General features: G+C 35.8%; 1 protein-coding gene and 1 non-coding gene across 2 annotated transcripts in view; both read right to left on the bottom strand.

Moving 5' to 3' along the window:
* POLA1 (DNA polymerase alpha 1, catalytic subunit) overlaps positions 1-26,571 on the bottom strand; it is a 344,356-nt gene that overhangs the window by 274,066 nt on the left and 43,719 nt on the right. Inside the window, exons 23-26 of the mRNA XM_069065646.1 lie at positions 25,563-25,662; positions 24,140-24,264; positions 17,663-17,812; positions 17,047-17,169 (exon numbers count right to left, since the gene is read on the bottom strand). Of these exons, the coding sequence (XP_068921747.1) occupies positions 17,047-17,169; positions 17,663-17,812; positions 24,140-24,264; positions 25,563-25,662 (498 nt within the window). The remainder of the gene's footprint in view (positions 1-17,046; positions 17,170-17,662; positions 17,813-24,139; positions 24,265-25,562; positions 25,663-26,571) is intronic.
* On the bottom strand, positions 24,755-24,886 carry LOC138144348 (small Cajal body-specific RNA 24). Its single transcript, XR_011163917.1, has one exon. It is a non-coding gene; the product is annotated as a small Cajal body-specific RNA 24 (non-coding RNA).

Here is a 26,571-nt window from a genome sequence, read left to right as displayed (position 1 = left end):
GAATCCAAATCTTCTTACTCCTAATCCATTTCCTATTATTATTGTGACAGAAGAAAGGACAAAGGGAAAGAAAATCAAGAACTAGAAAAGAACTGAGTTTCTGAAGCCAAAGGAGGGTATTCTGAAGGAATGGTTAAGTTAAAGAGCATCCAATCCTGCATAGAGGTCAAAGAAAATGATGACACAAAACAGTCACTGAATTTCATTTTTTTAAAAATGTCAACTAGTTACCTTTAAAAGATGCATTTCAATATTGATTTCTGGGGACATCAGTTAGGTTACAAGGGGTTGAGGAAACTGGACAATGAAGATGGTTGTAGATAAATTTTTTAAATGAGTTTAGTGATGAAGGGAGAAAGGAAGATAAAATACCTCTATGGAGTAGTAGGGCTGGGGTAAGGATTTTTTAAGGATCACTGATATCTGAGCACTTTTGTAGGCGGATGGGAAAGAACCAGTACAGAGGAAGAAATTTAAGATGCATCAGAGAAAAGATGAGAAAGTACAAGGAAAGAGGATTAGAGGTGCAGGGAGAGGAACTTTTTATGACTAGAGATAATTATTCTTTAATTCTTTATTATATGTATAATACTAATATAATAACAATAACTTTAGAAAGATAGTTATGGCTGGGAAGAGCGAGCCGGTGGTGATCCTCCATCCCTTCAGTCCAGAAAGGATCTATGGAGAAGGTGGAGTTGAAGAATAAATTTAGAGCACTGTAAGTTAGCTACTCAATCACCTACCAATCACAACCCTTGGGCCTTTTCAGATTTCTCAAGCTCTTTGGACCCCTTTGCAACATCTGACTTGCCTGATCACTCTCTCCTTCATACTATGACTTCTCTTAGTTCCTCTCTAACACAGCATTCAACATGGGATGAAGAGAACATAGAACCACTAATTGATAACCACTGCTGGGATCTTTTATTGCACTCTATGTTCCATTCTTCCTCCTACCAAACTTCTTTTCCTTTCCACACTTACATGAGAGGGTTTCAAGTTTACTTCATAAAGTCACGGCTTCCGCCCACTTTAATTTTATCTGCCCCATTTTGGCACATCACTTCAAAACTGCTTTGAAGAAGGAGAGTTGGAGCCAAACACTAGGGCCAGTAGCAGCCTCACAGGCCAAAAAGTGGCTGATTCAGGAGAAAGGTTAACACAGATTTCAGGATGTAAGACAGCATGCTGCCTCCGATCACAAAAGCCCTGTAGCTTCATCTCCACGAGGTTGACTCCGGGCAGGACTAATTAAAATCTGCCAGCACAAGATCAAATCTACAGATGATGTGGAAGCAATAGTGGACTTAGAGGGTGCAAAACACCAATGAAATCTGCCTCCAGAAAAAAAAAAATTCAGGAAGAACTCTGAACTAATCCTAAGGGTTTCATTACAGGCCTTCCAAGGAAAGATGTCACTTGATGTGATTAAAAATAAATAAGAGTAGGAAAACTAATGGGTAGTTCTAACACAAAATGAAGGAAGTAAAAAAAAAAAGCCTCCAAATACTGCCAAATCTACTACAATACAAATTAACTCTGAGAAACTGGAAACCCCCATTGTGTGGAACATTAAGAAAAATTAGTGACTAACACAGGAGGCAGCAAGTAGTATTAGCATATCCTACCCTACTGACTTCAGCAATGAAAGGGAGAGGGTTGAGAATAAAAATAGGAAACAGGCAGAAATGTGTATTAATTCTTCCTCTCTCCTCACAAGAAACAAATTATAACACAGGTTCATTTCATTACACCACATGTAAGAGAATTAAGCCATGTTTCTGGGCAACAAACACTTCTGTAGCTTAATGTTCAATGTGCAGAATCCTAAAAAGTCAGTGAATGTCTTAGAATTTTAGTGCACAAACTTGTGTCATTCTGCTCTTTTGTATCAGGTCCCATTTCATTATCTTCCTGGTTCATATAATGGGAGCCTTGGTCTAAAATTAGGCTATTTTTTCCTTTCACGATGATTCGTAAATAAAAGTTAAGAGGAGGGGTTGTCTTACATGAACATTAGTTTCTGTTCATCAACCACAGATTGCTGAATATATTTTCTGAATGCATTTGTTCATTCTGCTCAAGACAAATAATTTCTGACCTTCATCATTCCAGTAAGTGGTGTGTCACCTAGTGCTAACTATACAAAGATATGCTGTAGTGCCATGCCAGGACTTAATGTCAGTGCTCATTATGACTGCTCCCATTACCATTACTGCACCCCACAAAGAATGCAGTGGTATGGAAGAAGGCAAGCCTTCATCATCAACATTCTCTCTTTTTCTGTCTTGCCCTTGCCTCTCAAACCTCTTTCTTTCTTGCCCCATTTCTCAAGCCATGGAAAAATGACAATCTCAAGAGGACTTAATAAGAGTGAAGTAATATAGAACTCTAAGGTCTACAGAGTGCTTTACATGTTAGAGGTCATTAGTTCTCCCCTCTTATTTTACAGATGAAGAAAGTGAGACCCAGAGAACTCTGACTTGTTCAAGGTCATGAAGGTGACTTAGAATTTGAACTGGGGGCCCCTGATTCCAAAACTGGTGCTCTTTCCACTCTATCACGCTAATTTTAATCAAGAAATGAACACCCACTCAAATTCCCTAAGATCCGTGTTAAAAAAAAAGACTTCAGAGTCCTGACTGCACAATAAAGGACCTACAGGAAGTGTGAACAAAACTAGGATTATTAATAGATGCTAGATATTAATAGACTGTAAGCTTTGTGACAGCAAGAAATATTTCCCCTAGAGTCTAGCAAAATGCTGTGTGCGGAGTAGGCATTTAATATTTTTAATGAATCACAGGAGTTACATGTTTTCTTAGTGAAAGGATGAAGTCAAAGATGTTTCAAGTCAAGATAGTAGTTAAGAGCACATAAGGACCCCTGTGGCAAAAACAGCAGCTGGACGAAGTCTAGGAAAGATTCACTGGTTTGAATCCTGGTCAATTTGGTCTTGTTGATTCCACTTGATATACAGAAGTGAAGGTTAGAAATCAGATCTCTAAGCACATAATCCATTGCAGTACACAATCAAACTCATAGTTCAATAAGGTATGCCACACTAAGAAAGTCAAACTTGGAAAACAGATACATTAGGAATAATTGTTCACGTTAATATAGGATTGCATGTCTAATTAGGTGACTATTCCTGTAAGGTTTCTTTATTTCATGTTTCTTTAATATGTTTTTAAAATATCTAATTGGCGGGGCACAGTGAATAGAGCACCTGCCCTGGAGTCAGGAGGCCCTGCGTTCAAATCCAGCCTCAGATATTTAACACTTACTAGCCATGTGACCTTGCGCAAGTCACTTAACCCCAACTGCCTCACCTTCCCCCCTCCAAAAAGCAAGAAAAATAAATAAATAAAACTAATTTAAAAAGAAAGAAGTTTACAATTTAATGAATTTTTGGTTGCTCACTCTCTTTATTGTTCTCTCTCCCCCTCTCTCTATCCCAATCCCTCTCCCTCTCTCCCTGCCTTCCCCCAAACAAAATATATTCATATTAGGGAAATGAGATGGCAAGACATAGTAGAAATTGCACTTTAACTGGTCATAATGCCTGGGTTTGATTCCTCTTTCTACCTGAGCAACCTCAGTCAAGTCACATTACCTCTGGAGCCCTCGATTCTTTCTCCTATAAACTCTGACAATTGAACTAGATGATCTTTAAGGCACCTTCCCACTCCAAATCCTATGATAGGCATTAAAGCAAACAGTCAAGAACCTGGAGGCATCAACAGAAATTTCAGGTTCTATGATAATGGAATAGCAGGAAAAAAAAAAGATAGGAAGTATAAATCTTCTGCTTTCACAGCAGTGGTCTCTGTCCTTTTTTCTCTATGGATTCAGTGCTTCAGCAATAAAAGGTCATAACAAGAGATAATAATGAGGAAAAGAAAAGGAGTTTGATAAAAACTGAAGATAGCTTGGGAAGAATTGGTGATGTTAATTACCTAAGGCATGTTCAAACTAAAGACTTTTTTTTAAGTTTTTAAAAGGCCTACTACTTCTGAGTTCAGATAATCCTTAATAGTTGTTTCTAGCATATCACTTCTACCCACTAAAAGTCTTGTCATAAAGAAAATCCTGCAGGTTACCAACAAATAGATTTAATTTCCATATTTTCAGATGCCTAGAAAATAGTACCTTTGAAAATAAAAACACCAAAATATGAGACTTGAGAAAAAACCAACACTGCTGACAATTTTTTTCACTAACAAAAATCATTAAATGTGGGCCCACATCATCAACTATCCATAAATCTAGAGAGGAAGTACATTCTATTTAAAATTTACTTCGTTTTCTTAAGCTTTAACTTTTGACTTGATCACTCTCCAAATCTAATCATCTTTATTACTAATCATTGTATCTGTAATACATTAAATTAGTTTTCACCAATCTCCAAAAAGCTGAAAACTTAATTCAAAATCTGGGGAATGGGAAATAAGAAAACAAGACAGAGATTCTTTATAGATTTTCTGATATTCCTGTTTACAGATGACCATATGCTAACTGCATCAAGCCCCAAGAAGCTGCAGAGTTCTAAATGATATTTATAATCACTTCACCTAATTATCTAGCCAGGAACACTCAAGTAGATGAAGAATGACTATTGTCCTGACTATAATATGCAGGAGTACAAAGTCCAAAATGTTGGTCCACCAGTATCTGTACCTTGAGCAGATTGCAGAAGGACCAAATATTGGCTCAGAGGAAGAGAATGAACTGGACTGCATTTGGTAAATTGCTCAGCACTTAAAATGAACCTAAGCTTCTCACTGAAACAAAATGCCACTCTAAAAAATATCAAGAGTTGTTTGGTAATACTAAATTGGCATAAAACATGGAATACTATAATCTCTGAAGAATTAAGGCTGGGAGCTCCACAAAGTGCAGCAGAAAGTTGAGTGGTAGGACTAAATATGCTACAGTATATTGCCAATAACGACTATGCACACCAGAGAATTGTTAGGCTTTTCAATCCAAATCTGTGTCCCTTTGAGTTCCACCCAGTGATCCAGTTCTACTCTCTAGGGCCAAGAAAAATAAGCCTAATTCTTCTCTGTGATAGTATCTCAAATATTTGAAGATTGTAATCATGCCCTTCAAAAATTTTCTTTCCTCCAGGAGAAAAAAAAATGTTCCATCCTCTGTTTCTTCAATTGATTTGCACATAACATGGCTTTTAATCAAATGCTTTACCAAGGTATACTACTATATGTTTACAATATTTCTCCAACATGCTTATCTAGTAAACCCTTTGTGACAAGGAAATGCACTGCACTAGAAGCTATGAGCATATACAAAAAAGGGAATCTTTGCCTTATAATCTGCTTAGGAAAACTGAAAACACATGCTTATGAAACAAATAAATATGTTTACAGAGCAACATATCAATTAGTACAAATTAAAAGAAATACAAATTGAAGTAATAAGTACTCAATGAGTGATTAGGTAGAGATGTGAATAGACATCATGGGATCGGTGAGTTTGGGGGATGATTTTATTGGTAGAGAATAAAAGAAATGACATTTGCAAAAGCAAATGGGAATGATTACAACATGAGGAAAAGAACAAAGTTTAGCTGTACTGAAATAGAAAAGTTTATGTTAAGGTTAAGTATTGTAATAATGAGGTTAAGGAAAGGGGAAAGAAGGTACATGGCAGAGTGTTGAGGAGACAATTTAGGAATGAAGAAAAGCAGAAGATGGTTGTTAGGTGGTTTCTCCTTGGACCACTAAAGCTTTCTTGGAACCAGACACAAAAACACTTCATTACTTAAGAGGCTCCATGATTTCATTGGTAGGGACACCCTTAAAAAGCAGAAATTGCAACCCCTCTACATTTTCTCAATCTTATCTTATTCCTGTCCATATTTTTCCATAAATCACAAAAGATGTCTTCCTATGGTTCTTTTAATTTCTTGATGGCAAGCAATGTAACAGCACTTAGTTTATATTCTTTGTATGTCCTTTAGCCCACATCCTTTTTCGGGGGTAGGGGAACCTGTGGCTGTGAGATCACATGAGGTCCTCTAAGTCCTCAAGTGCAGCCCTTTGACTGAATCCAAACTTCACATACAAATGTCCTTAATAAAAGGATTTGTTCTGTAAAACTCGGACTAGTCAAAAGGCTGCAACCAGGGACCTAGAAGGCCACAGGTTCCCCACCCCTGTAGATCCTTAATATCCTTTACATCATTTCTTATACATTCTCCCTCCCTTCTTCCCCAATCCCTTGCATCTAGAGGCACACTGCAATTTGAATAATCCAGACCATGTGGTTTCATGACCAAAAGTCCTATAGCATAACCAGGACAATACTGGTGCTAAAAAGTGAGGCTTCTGAGGCATTGATGAGTTTGGAAACATTGAAAGGCACTATGCAGTCTCCTAAATAAGATCCAGTCTGATCTCTTCCTCTTACTCTACTATGGACCCAACTCAATGTCTCACTGCAGCAAATGTTCAATACATACATACTGATGATCTAAACCCAATAATCTGCCCATTCAGCTACGTGACATAGCCTAGGCAATGTGCACTTTTCATCCACTTTTTCTCCATGATAGTTGCTGAAACCAATCTTTTTTGCATTGCTATAGATTTCCCTGAGGGTTTTTTTTTTTTAACTACAAATTATGCTCAAGTGTTAACTGTCCTGAAATATTTTTAAAACGAACAAATGAGTATTCCCCATGCTTACTGGTAAATAAACATGTTGATCTGACCTCTCCCTTCTGCTTTCTTAATGTTACATTTGATTCATTACCTAAGGTTTAGGCCCATGCCCTTGAGGTCATGGCCAATGTCATTTATCTTCTTTTCCCCCGCTGGAGTGCATACTCAGTAGCTATTATCAGAAGCATTTCTGGCTATTATACAGGAACTAGTAATTAAAGAAAATATTCACCACGTAAGCCCAATCTTCTGGGAACAGATTCTTTTTTCTGCCCCGCACCAAGTGGTCACAATATCTGGACATTCCTAGAAGACACTGACATTTTCTGGTAGTCAAATGCCGGCTGTCTAAAGCATCATGTCATGTGGCTCAACTTAAATAGAACATATACCCTACTCCTTCAGCAAGCTCAAAGAAACATTAGACGAAATCCTAAGAACAATGTGCACTATTTATAGTTCCCTAGCTTATTAAGTTTCCTAAGCCTCCATTCAGTCCAAAGACACACCCTACTGCACTGGTCAAAAAATGCAGTCTGTGTTTGTTTATAGCAGCAGTCTCACAAAAAACAAATCAGAAACAAATATAGGCAAGCGATCAATACTCCATATTTATGACATAAAATTGGTTTACATGTCATATAAGTTTCTTATAATTAAAAAAAAAAAAAAGGTCACCTGTATTGGGAAAGCAGCTCTTCCTTTATACGTAGAATAGCAACATCAAAAGTTAAAGAGATTAAATCCCACCCCTGAAATGGACTAATTCTATAGACTCCACATAAATGTGGCACAGGTCTTGATAATTTCCCAAAGGTATTAAGACCCACTTTTCAGTTACATTTTACTTTGTTTTACTTCTTAAGAGAAGGAAGGCATTATCAGAGGATAATTTTTTTTTGATATACCAGAGTTCAAAAGAGGGTACGGATCACTCTAACCACAAAAATTAATAACTGAAAGCAAACGGGGACAGCTGCATGACCCAAAATTGGCACCAATTTTCAGAGAAGGAACAAGATCTCTAAAACTATTACTAGAGGGTTCAGGAATCCCTGGCATAAAATCAAGCAGTTTCCTAACATACACACAGACATAAAATCATTCTTCCATAGGGCCCTCTCCCTCAGCCCCACCCCACCCCCAAACTCTCACAACTTAACCAACTCAGCCTGATGTAATTTATCACAATTATTTATCAAAATGGCAAACTGATACAAGGTCACATGGTCCCTTAAGAATCATGATACACAAAAAGAAACCAACAGATATGACCAAAGATAAAGAACACTCTTTAAAGGACACATTGGCAACATTAAGGAAGGGAACACTCAAGTCCCTTGAACTCGGACCAGGTAGAAAAAAGTAGGTTCAAAAGGAGTATTATACTTGAGTAGTAATTCAATTCAACACTTATTAAGGACTTATTATGTGCAGAGTAATTCTGATTTTCATACATGGATCATAGAATCTCTCTCATAATTTTTACAGTTACCTTAAAACCTCAGACCAAAGAAGTTCAGGTTTAATCTCATTCTAGGGCTCTCTTGTGAAAAGTCCCTCATACCACCCTTTCTATCACTTGGGCCAACAGATGATAAAAATAACAACAGATATTTACTTTCCTTTTTATTTTAAGTTAAAGAAATTTAGTAGATGGCTCTGCCCTTTGTGAATAAACTGGTTCCTTCAGTCTTACATCAGCACTGCAACCCTGAAAAATGCTAGTCATCACTGATCACAGGTCTTGACTTAAACCTCCTCTCCCCTGCCATGCTGCTTCTAGCTGAAGTTCCCACTTGTCAGGAGATCTGCCCTAGTTCTGACCCTACTCTTGCCACTTGATGGCCTATGCAGAGAAAAGGACCAAAGAGGAGTCTCTTATGTGCAACTCAGGCTATGAAACTGATACGAACCTAAAGTAGCAGGTAGAATAGGTAATTTAATAATAAAAGCAAGGTCAGCTGACACAATCCTTAAATACAGCTGGTGACAGCAGGATACATAGTCTGCTAGGCCAGTACCACCTGAAAAATAAAAGGACCATAGTCAATTTCTGGGGAAATACCCAGATGTCCCAGGTTTAACTATAGCAGACAAGCCAGGGAAGGGCATAAGTACTACCAAAAGCTCGGGAGTTCAATAACTGCAGATGTGACAATGAACTCAGAAGTAGATGAGAGCCATGGTCAGCCAATCCATGATGACTTAAGATTGCAACAGGACCAGAAATGAATCATGATGGGGTGAGTCAGCCAAGGTATGCGTCTGAGTGGGAGAATTGTGGGCTTACAGTGATTGAGGACAGGGCTATAGACAAGAAAGGATGCTCGCCAAAAGGATGATCTTTTCCAAAAGGATACAGTAAGGAAAGAAGAATTTACTTGGGAACAGAGAAAAGAGAAAGAATCAATTAAAGCATGAAAAAGAAACCAAATCTTAAATTTCTCCTTCATTTGTTGAGTTCCTTCCCTTCCTCTGGTACCTCCTCTAGGAATCCCTTTCTTAGTTTTCCTCAAACCTCACCAAACACTCTTGTTCTTCTGCTATATCATCTAGGTGTCTTATCCCACTAGTACACAGTAAGGTACCTGAGAATGAAGACCATGTCTTAACTAAATTTTTTCTCTCTCCTAGAACCATACCCTACTACATTTGTATTTGTGGTGGCTTTTATTGGTTCTCTTACCCCAGGAGAAATGGAGTCCAGGGTTTAACCAATAACAGATTTTCCCAAGAAGCAGGCAAAGCTAAATGCTCCATGGCAGATATAACTCCTGACAAGAACCCAGGGCTCAGTCCTACCCAGTAACCTTATACATCAATAATACAGCATGATAAAGGAGATGGGGATTGTGAATTGCACTTTCACAGTCTCTCATATAAAAATAAAACCAAAACATTGGAAACCAAGAGTTTATTATTTGTAAGAACCACAAAATAAAGGAGCATTTGTTTTATTTCATTCATATAGCTGTCTTTTTTATATTGGTACAAGCCTGTGGGATATGGAACTTCAAAAGTAAAGTCAAGAGAGTAAAAATGAATATAGATGGTAGACTTCTGCAACTTTTAATCTAAGAGAGAGAAAGAGACACTTGGAGCACTAAAGTATCTTTCCCAGCATCATACTTGTCACACGTGGGACTTAAACTCAGGTTTTCCTCACTCCAAAATCAGTTTTCTTTCCAGGGCACATACACAATTATAAATCATTACTAGAGCAATTAGAAGTTATTTTAGTTTAAAAAAAATACATTTATGATCCTTTTGTAGGTACCCAAACTCACCCCCAAAAAAATCAACTTGGAGATAGCCATCTACAACCTCACCAAAAAAAAAAAAACAACCCCAAAAAGCAAATAAACAAACACACACACACACACACACACACACACACACCTATCAAATTACTTGTTAATTGGTTGGGTTAATTGAGAACAATTATAATATACTGATTCAATTCTCCCAAACCAAATTCACTTTAGGACAATTCAGAAGTCAATGTTTTGTTACTTCCTGACAATGCATTCTGTAAAAGGATAAAATGGGGGGGGGAGGGGGGAAAGGTGGGAATGCAATGTGACTTTCTGCCTTCCTCAAGAGAGCTATCAGGCAGGAGGCTACATGTACATATAGTCTAAAGTTTCAGGCAATTAGCTCTCATTCTGATTTTCATGCAACCTGCCTATTAGTGAATAGTAGTTAATAACTCTACACACCCCACTGCCCCCACCCCCAATCTTTTAACAAGGAAGGAAGGGCAGTTTCTAAATCATTGCTCAGTCATCTTGGATCACTGCCAATGTCAGAAGCTTTAGAACACCTGTCAAAAAACACGTTGCTTGTGAAAAAGAAACACATACCAAAGTGCATTTATATATAATTTTCATATAAAAGCTGATGGAAAACAGAATAAACTCTAATTTAACAGAAAGTCACTTGTTCTGGTAAGAGTTTGGGAGAAAAAAGTTTTCCTGGATTCAAGCAACATAAAACAGAAGCACGCTGAAAAGACCTGATCTGCTATAGCAGTGCTCAATAGCTCTGACACAATGTCAATCTGTCAGGGTTCACTTTAGCATCCTCTACTCCATTTCCAACAGCCTAAGTCAACATATGGTATTCCAAGGGGAAAATATTCAGTTTCCAACTTCCCCCTCCACCACCACAAAAAAAAATTAAAGCAAGAAGAAAGGAAAGCTTGGCATAAAATAAGTTATATAAAGTTTCAAAGTTTAATTTTCCTTGCTCTAGTAATCTTTTAGTTATTCTTGACAGTCTGAAAATGGTCTGAAGATTAAAACTCTCTTTTAATAATTTTTGTAAAATATTGAGTGCCTAGTGCATTGCCAGAGATAAAAGTCTGAGATCCAGCCACTGAAACCTTACCAAGGGTAGGATCATAAAAATTAATTAAAGAAACAAGAATAAGTATGTAACCAATAAATTAAACAAACACACAAAAAAGAGTGAAGAGGACAAATTGTTATTTTGTTTAAAATTCTAAAACTTGAAGATTTATACTGTTCTCGTTTGTTTTATGAAGAACAGCTTTAATAGATTTTTTTCAAGAAAATTAAAAATGACTTTTGCAAAACTTTAGGAATCCAATGTACTTTTGTACAATTGCTTCCAAAAAGCAGGACCATTACATTCAGTGCTTATACAACAGAAAAAACTCATTCATTATAATTAGCCTTATCTTCAAATCCAAACCTGAATGGATGAAAAGTATCAATTATATAATATTTGGAAATAAATGCAGTCAGTACTTTTAAGTACAAAAAGTAAATCTGGATCCTCATAGTAATAAAAATGCCTTTCTTTTTAAATGTTCTGTAAGAAAGAACTTGGATTAGTTATGCTGGCCTTCTCTATTAACTCTGCAGTGGAAGGAACAAGGGAATTGGAATCATAAGCTGTGCATCTGAATTGAAACTCTGTCCCTTACGATCCATGTGACTTTAACCAGACCTCAGCTTCCAGGTCTTTCTATAAGATAATGAAGGGGGTTGACAGAGACTACCTCTAAAGTGTTCTTTCAGCTTTAAAAAAAAATTCTAATCAAAATCATTGTTTTCTTTACTGAAGACTCATATAATGTTGTCAACTTTTACGAAGTCATCAAGATGCAGTGTATTTTATGCAACAAGCACATACCTCTACTTTTCTAACTAACACTAAGAGCTTTGAGCTCTCCAATGACAACAATAATAATGATAACTAACATTTACATGGCACTTACTATGTGCCAGGCTAAGCACTTTACAATTATCATCTCATTTAATCCTCGAAACAATTCTAGGAGTTAGGTATTATCCCTATCTTATAGATGAGGAAACAAAGCTTAACTGACTTCCCCAAGGTCATACAGCAAGTACATGAGACTGGATTTGAATTTAGATCTTCCTGCATCCAGGCCCAGTGTTCTCTATCGCCACCTAGCTAACCCCACAATAAAAATGATAGATCTTGCTATCGCCAATGAATTCTCCTAGAGTCTAGGACTTTCATTAATGATACCTTCACCTAGGCACTTACCACTACCATCGCCACGATCTCTGAACAAAAACAAACCATTTGTATTGAAGTCATTTCTTGGAAGAACTAATTTATGATCTCACTATCCTCACATTCAATTTATCCACAAGGCAAAACTTATTCTTTGGTAAGAGAACCTCATCACAACCTATCTACACGTAACTGGAGACAATGCCACACCAGCAGTTCACTGTAAGGATGCAGTCCCAGAAGTCAAAATAGACTATGAAAACAATGGGAGTTAAGTATTTACAACTCCCTCCATGTTCAATAGAAGTTGGAGACTATAATATTTAAGACACTTTATCTGAAGGTAAACTGAAAATGCATAGCAAAAAAAAGATGAAAACTGAAGCCAAAAATGTTTGTCAATATCCAGCTACTAATAATGGCATAAAAATAGTCCAGATCTCTTAAAATTTATCTAGCCAACTACAACTGGGGTTTTTAATGGAGAGAGAAATGTGTCTCTTTAAAAACAGAAATGGAGCCTTTCTGATTAAAAGAAAGTCATTCTGGTGAATACAAAAAAGCAAGGGTGAGCTATAAAATCTTATGTAAAAAAGAGGCTAAGGAAATCACACTGTACATGTATCACATTATCTCAGCAACACTAATAAGAGAATTTTAAATTTTTTTTTCATAAATTCCCAACACTTATGTGCTAAAATATATCTAAAGAAAAGATTCTGAATTTCAAAATGGGCATTTCTCCTCTATTATACATCAACAGAAAAAATTGTTACTTATATATCTAGTACTTTATAACTTACAAAGAACTTTCTTCACAACAACCCTGTGAGTTAGGGTCAGCTCTCTCCCAGCCTGGATTTCATCACTATAGTGAACCCTGAACTGGAAACTGCCCTCCAACAAGGGAGATCACCATTATCTCACCATTTATAGTCTTTCCCTGGGGCACTGATAGGGCAAGTGAATTGCTCAAAGTTATAAAATCAGTATGTGTCAGAGACAGGGCTTCCTAATTCCAAGGCCTCTCCTCTACTCACTATAATACACTCTAAATATTATTATTCCTATCTTACTGACAAAGAAACTAAGATTCAGATAAATAAAGCAGGATTCAAACCCAGGTCTTCTGACTTCTGAACCCACAGCATTTTCTAACTTTACTACACAGTTTCCATATATTCTAAAAAAGTTGCTTCTTACCAACACTTTTTTTTTAAACCACAGTTAACAGCAGTGGTCAGATCCACCTGTTACCATGTCTGTCAAATTACTTTAATACACCCAAGAAAATGCTAAAGAAGTTCTCTCCATCTTCAAATGTTTTCACATGCAATGAGCTAGGCATTTTTTCCACATGCATACTGTATTACAAGCAGCACAAAGGCACACAATCAAGAACTAGACCAGCAAAGAGGCTGGCAAAGACTTATTTCAGGCAACTGCAAAGAAAATAAAAATGTATGAGATGCAAAGTCAGTAGGCTTCAGAATAACTCTATACTTGAACGTTATGATATATTTTTTGACTGAAAGAATGCTGTTAAGAATCAGATCCCCAGTCCAAGAATCAATATTTTTCCAAGGAAATAAACATGACAGAAAGTATAGATCACAGCCTTGTCACCTCCCCCCCCCCCCCAAAAAAAGGCCTGCAGTTCTGGTGATTATTGATTCCTCTAAGTCAAGTGCTCTTAATCTTTCTTGTGTTATGCACCCCTTTGGTAGTCTTCTGGAGCTTATGTACCCCCTTCTCAGAATAGTGTCTTTAAATGTACAAAATAAAATACATAAAATTCCAAAGGAAATCAGTTATATTGGAATACAGGTATTAATTTAAAAAAAAAAAAGTTCATATGTTCCAGGTTAAGAACTCCTGCTCTAAGTCAAAACACTAATGCTAAATTAAAGAATTTTCATAACTACATTTTCAGTTGTGTATTAAATTCCTCAGTGCCAAAAAGGGGGTGCAAACATACAAAGATGACAATAAAATTTCAAAACTTTACTCTTCAGAAGTCTCTGATCAGATCTGCTGATCCTAAATAAATAAAATAAATCAAGGAATTATTCTAATGAGAGCAATTCTGTATTTGCAAAACCTTATCTAAAGGGTGACTTAGCTTGCAATGAGAATTTAAGCTAATAATGAAATTAAAATAACTGTTTTTTCCCCAATAAAACTTGTAACTAAGGATTTTAAGTCTTCCAAAGTCAGAAACTGTTTCAATCCTTAGGTTCATATTACTATTTAATATTCAATAATTACAAGACTGAAAGTTTTCAAACCCAGTTTTAGTCAATGTCTTTATGAGATTAAAAAAGTCTGGAAGATGTTTGACATATAGGAGGTCACCAAATGATTGTCACTATTGTTCACAGAATAGAAACCTTAATTGATTAATGATCACAAGGTATCTATCGCCATCTAGTGAACAAGAACTTCAATTACTACACTAGTCACTTCACTACTGATAGCCTGCATTAATGGCACAGGAATGTCAGTGAAATCCATGCTGGTGAAAGTATGGGGACATGCACCCACTCACTCTCACTGAGAAGAGAGGAGATATGCATAATTTGTTATGTTAGTGTACCTAGATGCATTTTATTTTTTTTAAAGAAAGATTTCATTCCTGTCTCACTGGGAACACCAATCTTCTTTCTCTTAAATAACATATCCCATGAATTCACAGAAAAGCAACTTTCCCCCAGCCACACTAACTTCTTCTCTATTTAGAGACCAAAATTATAAACAAGTTAAGGTGAAAGATTGATGATACCTGTAAACAGGTAATGTTGATGTCCATTTGACAAACTATCAGCCCTTTATAGTATAACCATACCTTTAAAAGTACAATTAGTAATTATGCTGAGTCTCCACTAAACCCACAACATACTTGATTACAGAAATTGTTAGGTCATTAAATCCAAACCTGCATCTATCTAATAAAATTAATGAGCATGTATAAAATAGCCTCTGAAGTACTGAAAAGAACACAAATTTCTAGCCCTCCCCAGAGTAAATGTCAAGTTGTATTTTAATGCAAACTCTACACTCTAATGTGTCATTCTGGTATCATCATATACTAAAATGTGTTCTCCCAATATATTTTCATGTAAACCTTAAAATAATTCATGCTATAACTGCTTCTAAGATTTAAAAACATTTATGTCCTTCAAATAAAAATACTGTTGAAGCACAAGTACCTTAAAAAGAGGTATGCTTCACTATAAAGGTACTATATCATCACCAAACATTATGTAAACTAGCTAGCATTTTGTGATGCCCTCCTTTCCTTTAATAACTTAATTTCCAAATCACAAATCTCTAATCAGCAGTCTAATATTACCACTTAACATTACCAAAATCAAAGGAAGAAATTATCAGAAAGAATGGTTTTGGCCTGTGATGCTTTTATTAAATGATCAAAAAATATAACTAGATAACATTGAGTTAATATTTCTTATATGTGACTTTAAATGATATTCCCTTCTATGGCAAAGCTTCCAGGGCTAAATTGTATAATTAGCATTTTCCAATAACCACAACTATAATCAAATTTCTCCTGCTAACAGCTGATGATATGGGCATAGTAATCTCAGGTAAAAGGGAATCCAGAACCCAAGGATTTGAGTCACAAAATGGTTACAGATAAAGATATTCTAGATGCCTCTTTATTGGACTATTTTTCAAGAGGGAGGTAGGAAGGAGAAAAGGGAGAAATACTTTTTAAAAATAATTTGAGTTTTGGTTTTGTTCTATTTTCTAGGAGAAATGAAAGTTGCAGTTAACCTGCCTATTAAATCCAGCTCAATGAGAAATACAGCCCTTAAAACATAATAGTTTTGGGGGGAGGGGGAAACACTGGTCAGATTTGGGGCTTATCATTACCCACAGTGCCCTGTTCAGCTTGCAGGTTTCTGAGCCAATGATGAAAATGTAACTACAGGGATTTCCCAACAGCAAGAGGCACTCTCCAAGGGAGTAAATTGTCAACTATTGCCTCTCATGAGAAACTTAAGAGTAACCTTGATCTGATCTCAATAGTCAACCTATGTATTATCACCCAGTTGGGGCATAGTGAGTGCATTTCCTAAATACAAAAATAAGATGGTATTCCATCAGGAGCTGCTGGATGCATGCACAGAAATAAAATCTGAATAATTCTAAAGTAAACTTAACGTAAGAAACCAAAATTATCCTCTCCTTCCAAAAGCCTCTAAAACACCCATTTCCATCATCTCCTTTAAGGAAATGCCTACATCTTCAGATAAGCATTCTACCCAATCCTACCCAAACAAGACTGAATGGCCGTCTAGAACTGAGAGGCAAGAAAATTTCAGAACTGCAACCCTCTGAAGTACATTCCATTCCAGGACTAGGATGGTCATTACCTTGTGTTTGAACACTATTCTCAAGCACAGTATCCCAAGAGAGGACCCACCATCATGCTTACTCATACTATGGACACTATTTCTTAAGACTGAGCCAATGCAGTTCTACAAGCCAACAGATTTAAGATTTTTTTTTTAATGTAACCACAATCCTTTAGTATTTGGGGAAAATTAATGAAAGGCAGTATAAAGTATGAATGCAGATAAAGCCCACACTTTAATGAATGCCCGTCCTAAACTTACTGGCAACCAGTAATAACTCCAAATGTTTTCTTAATCCCACTAACCTTAAAATCTCAAAGTTATTCTAATGGGTACTTGAAGCCGTACAATTTAATTCAATTAAAAAATATTAATAAAACATGTGAGACTGCTCTCATATTTAACCATAACAGGAAACATCAAAAAATTCCCACTTTCAAGGATATCAAAATTGTGTTACTTACCTCCCTTCCTTTGTATGTCACCAAAGCAGCTAATGGTTTGGCATAAAATCTGCTGTAAGAAAATCCAAGACAGCCGTACATACTATTTGCTGTGAGCTTCAAAGCCTTCTGTCTAATGTCGTACTGCAAGGTTGCAACATGGCCAAAAAGAAAGAAGTCAGAAGTTATTGATACCTAATATTCACAAACATATAAGCAACTGTATTAGCTACATCATAGGTTACCAATAAAAAGGGACAGATATTTTTCCACTGCCTTCCAACACATAAGTATAAAATTTTAACACTCAATTCCCACAGCTCCTAGAAGAGAGGTGTAGTTGAGGGCAAAGGTTCCCCATCACTATCTAATAGAAGCATCATTAAGTAGGAGCCTCACAAAATTCAACAGAATCCTAGATGCCTGTGAGCAACTTTGGCCAAGAATCTCATTTTCACAAAAGAAGGAATGTCAAAATATCCTCATCTGACTATACCAGAACCTATCTGCTCATTCTTGCATTTGACTTTGTCAACAGGCATCATGCATACCAAGTCTATGAAGACTCAAAATATTATTAGACTTAAAACCATTATAATTCCATAGGCTAAACTGAGGACTTGCTGAAAACTGGTACCTGTAGAACAAGGTCTGGATTTAAATCTTGCTGTTTCATGAGCTGTTTGACTTGTTTTCTCCTTTCAACCAATTTCCTGATTTCTTTGGGTAAAATGCCCATTTCTAAATCTGGATCTGGTAAATCAGGAATATCTTCTTGCTCTTCGTCCTATCAAAAAATACATTAAAAAAAAAGTCACACCTAAAATAAAACTGTCTTTTTAAAAATGTTTACAGATATTCAAATAAGAGCATTTAAAATTTTTTTAATTATAAAATATTAAATATGTATCCCATGATTACTGTCAATCTCATGTTAAAAAGAGATAAAATGACTGGCCCATAGTCAGAAAAATTACAGAAAACTGGGAAATCCTTGGGGGGAAAAAAAGCTCTTTTTTCAAACTAGATGTCAAAACCCCTTAAAGAAATAACAAAAGGTCATCTAGATAGAAGTTACAAAGCTGGACCCAGATACTTTGCAAAACCTCTTCCCTTCCTGCTACTACACATTCTTCTCACTGTCCTCTTCTGTTCCTAATCATGCTCTGACACTCACCTGGTAGCACCTCATTTTCCCCAGTAGCTAGCCAAATTTAAAGATAAACCATAGCTCAATGAGAACCTGATTTCTTAAACAGGTGAAACAAAAGAAATCTATTAACCAAGCTTTCTTTTATCAACATGAAAATCTTATCACTCTTCCTAGCCTGCTTTTAAAATGAAAGCTGTCACAAGAGCTTGGAAATTAAATGTTGAAAAATACTATTTTACATGAAGGAATCTTAACCTGAGGTCTGTGAACCTTAAAATATATGTATTTTTTGATAACTGTATTTCAATAAAATTGGTTTCTTTTATAATCTGATTTTACACATTTAAAAATATTCTGCGAAGGGGTCCATAGGATAAAAAAAATGCCAAGAGGGTCCATGACATATAAAAATGTTTTTAAATTCCTGTTTTAGACTATTTGCCCTTCCACACAAACTAAAGACTGAAAAATACTCAGAACTTTACCTACTATTGCAGTGTTCTAGGTAAAAATACAACTAGTTTCTTTTAAAATTATGAATGCATATGCTTCCATGGGTCATGACAATTCTCATTTTTAAAGGCATTCCTTATCTTTCATATAGTACTTTATATTTGCAAATTACTTTGTAGTTAACATCTATATCAAGGAAAACAGACTTTTTCTGCAGCCTCTATTAATTCTACTAATGTACTGCAGAACATGTAAGAAAAAGGGCACATTTGCCCTTTCAAAGGCTTAAAGGATGTCAAATCCATGCATGCCCCATAAGGGGTAGAGGACACAGGATTTGCCAATTTGTTGTGAGCTAACACAGTTGCTTTACGTGCTTGTGAATATTAGTTATCAACAAACTGGCAACAAGCTACGTACACATGAATAATCTTTGTACTCTCACAGGCACCTATCATTTTCCAATATGGCAGTGAGGCACAGAAAATCTAGAGACTCATACTAAGCTTTTATTCTTTTATACCAATTGGCTGGGTAAGCAGTACACATACACATACATATATTCATACACATATACATACACATAGTGAACTACTATTTACATTAATCCAAGCTACTATAGTAAACTACATTTATATTAATCCAAACTTTTTTTTCCTCAACTTCAAATATTTTCACTAAGCATCCATTACATAGATAGCACTATAATTAGGTCCTAGAAGGTACACAAAGATTAAATATGGCACAATCTTAAAAACAAAGTTTAACTAAAATAAACTCGCCTATCAAACTCATAATCTAATAGCCAACTACAATACATAAACAACTAACTGATATGAAATGACAGGAGTACATAAACAAACAATAAAATATAAACAAAGGCTTGTATGAGGTCTGAGAAGAGACTGGGGTTGGGGAAAAGACTTCATGAAAAGATAGCATTTGATTTGGGTTTTAAAAGATGGGTAGGATTTCAACAAGCTGACATGGGGGTGGAGAAGGCATTCTGAAGTGTAGGGAAGATAGTAGGATATGTATAGGGAATAACAAGCAGTCCAGCTTGCAAGCTTGGCTACAGCACAGCACATATAAAAGGACAATACTAAGCCAAGAAGTTAGAAAATTAAAATGATGCCTTAAGTGTCAGGGCTTTATTTAGAAAGCAATAAAGATTTTGAATTAGGCAGATGAAGTGACTAAAATAGCCATACCATTTGAGCCAGAGATTCCACTGCCAGGCATATAGCCCAAGGAGATCAATGATTTAAAAAAAAAAAATCCCCAGCAGTAGTTTTTGTGGTCATGAAGATCTAGAAACAAAGTAGATAGCTACTGAATGAGAAACAGCTAAACAAATTGTGGTACATGAATGTAATGGAATGTTGCTGTACTTTCAGAAACAACAAATACAGAGAAATAGAGAAAGACTTCCATGAACTGATAGAGAGCCAAGAAAACAGTATAGTCAGTTCTGCTATAACACTTGTTTTGAAAACATGAAATTTGTTTCGATATAAGTGATATTTAAGGGAGTAATTTTACCATAACATGAATTTTGTGTGTGCTTATGGGCAATTTCATGCAACCCACCTGGGTCGATCTCTTGTCCTTGGACATCAGGTTTATCACCCAGAGACCACAGACAATGTTATTATTTATTGCAGTATTTATGTATTTCTTAACCATTTAACATGTATAAAACTGTGCTGCCATTTTTATTAGGTTTCTATCTTTTTTGTGTGTCACTGATAAAAGTTTTTGAATGTTGGGTTCCTAGCACCATTTTTCCTATGAGCCCTTTGCTTTTAATCATGCAATTTTGTGGAGCACAGTGATTTTAAGGAACACATATGTTACCTTATAGCAGAATTGACTGCATACAACAGTAACTACCACAATGTAAGTGTAAAGAACTACCATAAAACTATAGAATGAATATATCAAAATTACAAAGAACAATCTTAGATCCAAAGAAGATATGAGAAGGTACCCTCTCTCATTCCTTTGCAGAGGTGTATAGTCAATGAGTGTGTAATATTGCATATACTATTAAATATTTTCAAAAATTGACTGATTTTGCTAAATTTTTTTTTCATTTTGCTTATTTAAAAAACTCTTTGCTATAAATGATGTATCTCTGAGAGAGGAAGAGATACAGAAGGAAATATCATCAATGTTAAAACAAAAAAAATCAATTAAAAATTCATTTTAAAAGGGGAGGAAAGGCAATAGTGAGGCTCAAAAGCGTTTTGAGGACAGAAAAGACATGTTCAAATCTGGACATAAGGAAGGTCACAGAGGCAGAATCAGGTAGGACTGTAAAGAATGGGCTGAAAGAACAAGAGTGGAAACATGAGGCAAATGGAACAGCCCAGGCAGGAGATAAGACCTTGTAAAATGAGGTGTAATCATGTGATTGCAGAGAGGCTGCTGATGCAGAATCAACAGTGCTTTACTACTTATTGAATGTGAGATGTGAGAGAGAAGAAAAAAAAGCCTACGGTAACACCAACATTTCCAACACTGATGACTAGGTGAATGGGAGAGCCACCAACCAACAGGGATATCTGAACTACTCATCTTAGGAAAAAAAATAAGGACAATTTTGGACATGTCAAGTTTGAGATGCTAAGACACCCAGGTCTTGCAGATAGTTAGAAGTAGTAATCTGTCATCTGAAAGAGGGAGAGAGGGGGATGAATAATAGTCAAAAGCAAATGCTTGCAGAACACAGAGATAAAGGAATAGTAAAGAGTAACCAGCAAACAATACAGAAAAGGAGCAGTTAGAGAGACAAGAGAATGAGGAGAGTAGAATTACCTAGAGAGTCAAAGAAAAAGAGTATCCAGAAAAAGACTGTGGTCAATAGTATTAAAGGCTGCCAAGAGTTGAAAAGGACAAGAAATGAGAAAAGGCCTTTGAGATTCTTGACAGGGAGGTCAGTGGAGAACTCTGAGACAACAGTTTCTATAGAGCAGTGTGAAAGGATACCTAATTACAAGGGGCTGAAGAATAATCCTGGCTGGAAAATAAATTGAGGCATTACATAGGGGCTACTTGTCTGAGAAGTTCTGACATATTAGAAAAAGATAAGATAATATGAAGTAAGAGGAGGGTTCAAGGGTAGCTTTCTTAGGATCAGGGAATCCTAAACACATTTGCAGACAGAAGCAAAAGAAGCAATAAAGATGGAGAGATTAAAGATACATAGAAGAGGAGGGTGCTCAAAAGGTGGGAAAATATGAAATCAAAGAGAGAGAAAATAAGCTTTGGCATCATCTCTGAGACGGAGGGAGGAAATAATGCATGAAAATAGTGAAGCATTGAAGGACGGTTGTTCAGTGACTACATCTGAATGCCTATATTCATACAGATGACAATGAAGAAACATTCTAAAGGACAATCTTAATTATCAAAGAAAGATGTTTTTTGTCTTATTAATTTTGAATTGTATGTGAACCGGAAACCAATACTCCAAGCTTGGTATATAGGAGAACTCTTCGTGAACTAGATTATCTAAATAACCAACATAACCCACATTTCCTAATGATCACTCCAGATAAATGGGAATTTATTGTACATGGTCCTATATAAAAAGTACTGTATTCTTTTATTTCCCACCATCTCTATCACCCATTACACACAAAACCTAGAGTTCCAGATGTATGTCAAAATAAGATAATATAAAGAGTTTTGCAAACCTTAAAGTGCTATAAAATATTAATATGTTATTATTTTTCTACCAGAGCATTAACACCTAGAAATGAAGAGAACACACTTGCTTTTTTTTACCCAATATGAGTAAGCCTTCACTTTGGGGTGAGTGACAAAAGCAAGCCTCAAAACTTCTTTTTATCTGCTTATTAGAGCAAATTCTCAATACTTCTATCTACTGTATTACACAATTATGGAACATGATTCCAATCCTAACAAGGATTATCTGAAGTAAATAGATTAAGGTTTAATGACTTAATAAACAAGATTTCACATAAGAGGATGACACTACTTACTATAAACAGAGAAATAACTCTGTCTTGTTTCTCTATCAGAGGGGATAGATTTATGTATACAAATCTACTTTTCCTAGTTTCTAACCCTTTTATATCCAAACAGCATGTATTTGCAAGATGGCAAAATTAGTCTGTGCTGATGGAATACAGTCAGATTAACTGGCCTACAAACAGATTATTCTAGCATACTACATGCATTTATGATCTGAACTGGTCACTCCCAGGGGTCTTGAGGGACTGTGACTCACTGCAGTCATAATCACAGCTCTTGTAAATTCAGAAGTTAAAAAGAAAACTATTAACTTCAAATGTCTACTATCATGTAGAAGATTTTTTTAAGAAACCCAGGGGTAAAATATAAGAATCAAGACCACGAACCTCTGCTTCAGTTTTGTACTGGGCAATGTTGTCAACCACTTTTGCAAATAGAATCCTCTGTAGTACAATCCAAGAGAAAAGGTTATACTTCTCCAGTGAATATTTACATTTATTCTATATATATTTATATATTCTTGTTATCTCTCACATTAGAATGCAGGTAACTTGAAAAATGAAGATTTTTTTTTCATTCATTGTATTTGTATACCTAGCATTTAGCAAAGTCCCTGGCATATAGTAAGCACTTAATATTTGTTGACTGCTTAATTTACTGAGTATACTGGTCATAGGATCACAGCTATAGAACTGGAAGGGATCATGGAGACTGTCTAGTAAAACCCTTTCATTTTTCAAATACAGAAATTGAGATCTAATAGGTTAAGTGACTTGCCTAAGGTCACATACATAGCAAGTGGCAAATTCTATGGTTCTAAATCCCATGAATGAAGTCAGAAAGCTATGAAGACACCAATGTAATCCAACAATGTGTTCTATAAAAACCATTAAGAAGGAAAATTTTAAATAGAAAAAAAGCCTTATTTTTCTATCCAGAAGGGTAGCAAACGTAATTTATTCAAATTATAAATCTGAAAGGACCCACCCCAGATCATATAAGTTCTAAATATCTTACCCAAGTAAGCTGAAGAAACAGAACCCATTAGACCCATCTTTGGCTATTTTATCTAAGACTAAAGACCAAATGTTACTATTGCAGAGATTTCTGCTACAGTGGGACCATAACAGATCCTTTTCCTCTTAGCTGATTTTAGCTAAAATATATAGGCCACCTAGTTCTTCTTTGCAGAGGTTCTACAGTTTTATTATATGATCAATAAGACATTTATAATTTGGATTTTAATTAGGTCAAGCTATGAGTTGGTCACAATAAACAAAAACAGACAAAGAACTATGAACCCTCCAAATACCACCCAACCATGTGTTTCCTAGTCCTCAAATCCTAACTATAGCCACCCTTTTCTCTTTTCCACCTCAAACCCCTCTGAGTTGTCTACTCAGAAAAGGCACATCTAAAAGAACCTTCCCAAGGAGAAACTAGAATGCCAACCACTCTCAAGACCTACTTCAACATAAAGTCAAATTACATCAATTCAGTACAAACCTCTGTGATTTTTTGGTCCTCTGAAGCAACTCTTTGCACAGTAGTGAAACAAATGTTAAATTCCTGAATGATGGAAGGGTATAGGCTGTTGAAGTCCAGAAGCAAAATAAATTTATCATAAAAACCTGGGAAGGATAGGGAGAAAGAAGAATACATAAGAATCTCATTCAATTCCTAAAGAAATAAGTGGATGTGTTACTATCAAATCAGAAATATAGTTAAATAAGCAACAGCAAGGCAGAAATGAAAGGAGATTATTGGTGCCTTCTAGCTCTAAAATATGACTTAGGCTAGAGTAGGAGCAGAGAAGACCCATGAAGACAAAAGTCACAGCAAAGCTGATGGCTTCGTCTTGTTCCCAATTCAACAGCTTCTCTCTGCAAGTTCCAACAGGACCCTTAACATTTTCCAATACTGATCAACTTAGACACAACCTTATGATGCTTCTGACTTTTCAAAAAAAAAAAAAAAATGTTGCACTATTTCCCAAACGACAACTTGTTAAAAATGTTATGATATAAACTTCAAACATTTCTTTTCCACAAATGTATCTTCAGAGAACAGAGGGAGCAGCAATCATCTTTGCTAAAGGTCAGTCAGGAGATCTTCAATCAGATCTGTCAGAAGTGGAACGATCCAACCCTTGTTTACTTTCCAAGAGTGAACAGATAGCTTCTGTGTTTATGTAGGACATTTAGGACCAGTTATCTCCACATGAAGGAGAAACTGAAATAAAACCAATGTCCACTGATAAGAGAAATATTTCAAAAGAATAACGAAATCAAAGTTTATCAAAAATCTCTCTTATGAAGAACCTAATAAATATTTTATTAACCCTATGGTCTTTTTAAAGAGTCAAATGAGTGGAAAATTACCACAAGCAAGTCACCAAATGAATGAAGTCATATTTATAATAAGACCACGGTATAATCCAACAGAGATTCAAGACCTAACTCAGGTTGCCTACGATCATACAAACCCAGATTCAGACCTGGGGACCAATTCACTCATTTTCCAAATGAGAAAACTGAGCCCCAAGAAAATAAGTGACTTGCCCAAGGCCAGACAGCAGATAGCAGAGCTGGAATCTGAACACCGGTCCTCTGATTTCAAATCCAACATTCTTACAACTATATAAACATGCCTAATGAAAGAAATATCTTCCTTCCTTTCATCAATAATAGTGATAGTCTTCCATTAAATGAAGAAAAAGTGTTCCTTCTAGATTTTTAAAATACTTAACAATGTTCTTTTACTACCCTTCTGTGACTATCTAAAAGAAAAGAATCTCAGCTAAATCCCTCTGAATAGGTTGAAAGATTTCCCGAGGAGGAAAAAAGGTTACTTTTCAAAAGGCAAAAATGTTTCAGCACATGCAGCCTCCATGTCCTCAAAACATCTACAATCAGTCTCTAAACCTTACCAACTTTAGGATCCAATACCAAGCCACCAGCATATGCTGCTTTCTTTCGTCCTTTTTTGTATTTATTTGCATCTCCATCTATATCTTCATCTTCATCTCCCTATCATCAACAAAGAAAAATCAAAACCATAAAGAATTAATTACAGAAGAGAAAGAAATTTGGCAATTAACTATCTTCCTTAGTCTCATTATGCAATTTTGACAAACAAAAAATAATGGTTAAAGAACCATTCAAAAATCATTTAAAAAATATTTCATCATTTATAACATTAGTCCTTTTCAACCCCACATTATTTATAAAAAGAGATTTTATATTACCAAAATATACCTACAAAACATAAGAGGAAGAGTCAACTTTAGATAGTGGAAAAAGCTCTTTAATAGGAGTCAGATTTGGATTACCAATTCAGTTACAATGTGGTTTGTTCTGTAACCCTGGGCAAGCACACATTTCTGAGTCTAGTTTTCCCTATTGATACAAAGGAAACAACAGTAATTCCAGTTATAGCTAAAGAGGGACTGAAAAGATACAGGTTTGTCATTAGCCAGTATGAACTGCAAATAAGATTCAATGCCTGCACAACCTGCAGCCCTCAAGCATGACAAAGAATTTTGAACAGTCCACTAAAAATGTAAAAGATATTTTCCTCTACATTTTTCGTGAGCCACCTCAAATCCTTTGGCAGGTGGCAGGTTGTGCAGGCCTGTCTTAAGAGGCAGCAGGGTATTCAGGGAAACCCAAAACGTATCAGAAAAAGTCCCTTTTTAGCAAAAACATTCAAACAACCTGGCTTGTTTGGCCACTACTTTGATTGAGAAAGTGACTTCACTTGGCTTTCTTCATCTGTAGATAGAAGAAACTGAACTAAACGTCATCTACAGACTCTATAGAACTCTTAAATCCTATGCATCAATGAGTTTAAATAAATGTTTCCTATGTCAATTTTGAGATAGGCTGTGGAGTATATGTCTCATTCTTGTTCATTGTAGGAATACTTCCTAACCAAAA

This window comes from Petaurus breviceps, unplaced genomic scaffold (assembly GCF_028583685.1).
Source record: "Petaurus breviceps papuanus isolate PSGF00001 unplaced genomic scaffold, PetGlider_PUasm1.0 90696, whole genome shotgun sequence".
Classification (NCBI taxonomy): Eukaryota; Metazoa; Chordata; class Mammalia; order Diprotodontia; family Petauridae; genus Petaurus; species Petaurus breviceps.
This window is presented reverse-complemented; position numbering and strand designations above follow the sequence as displayed.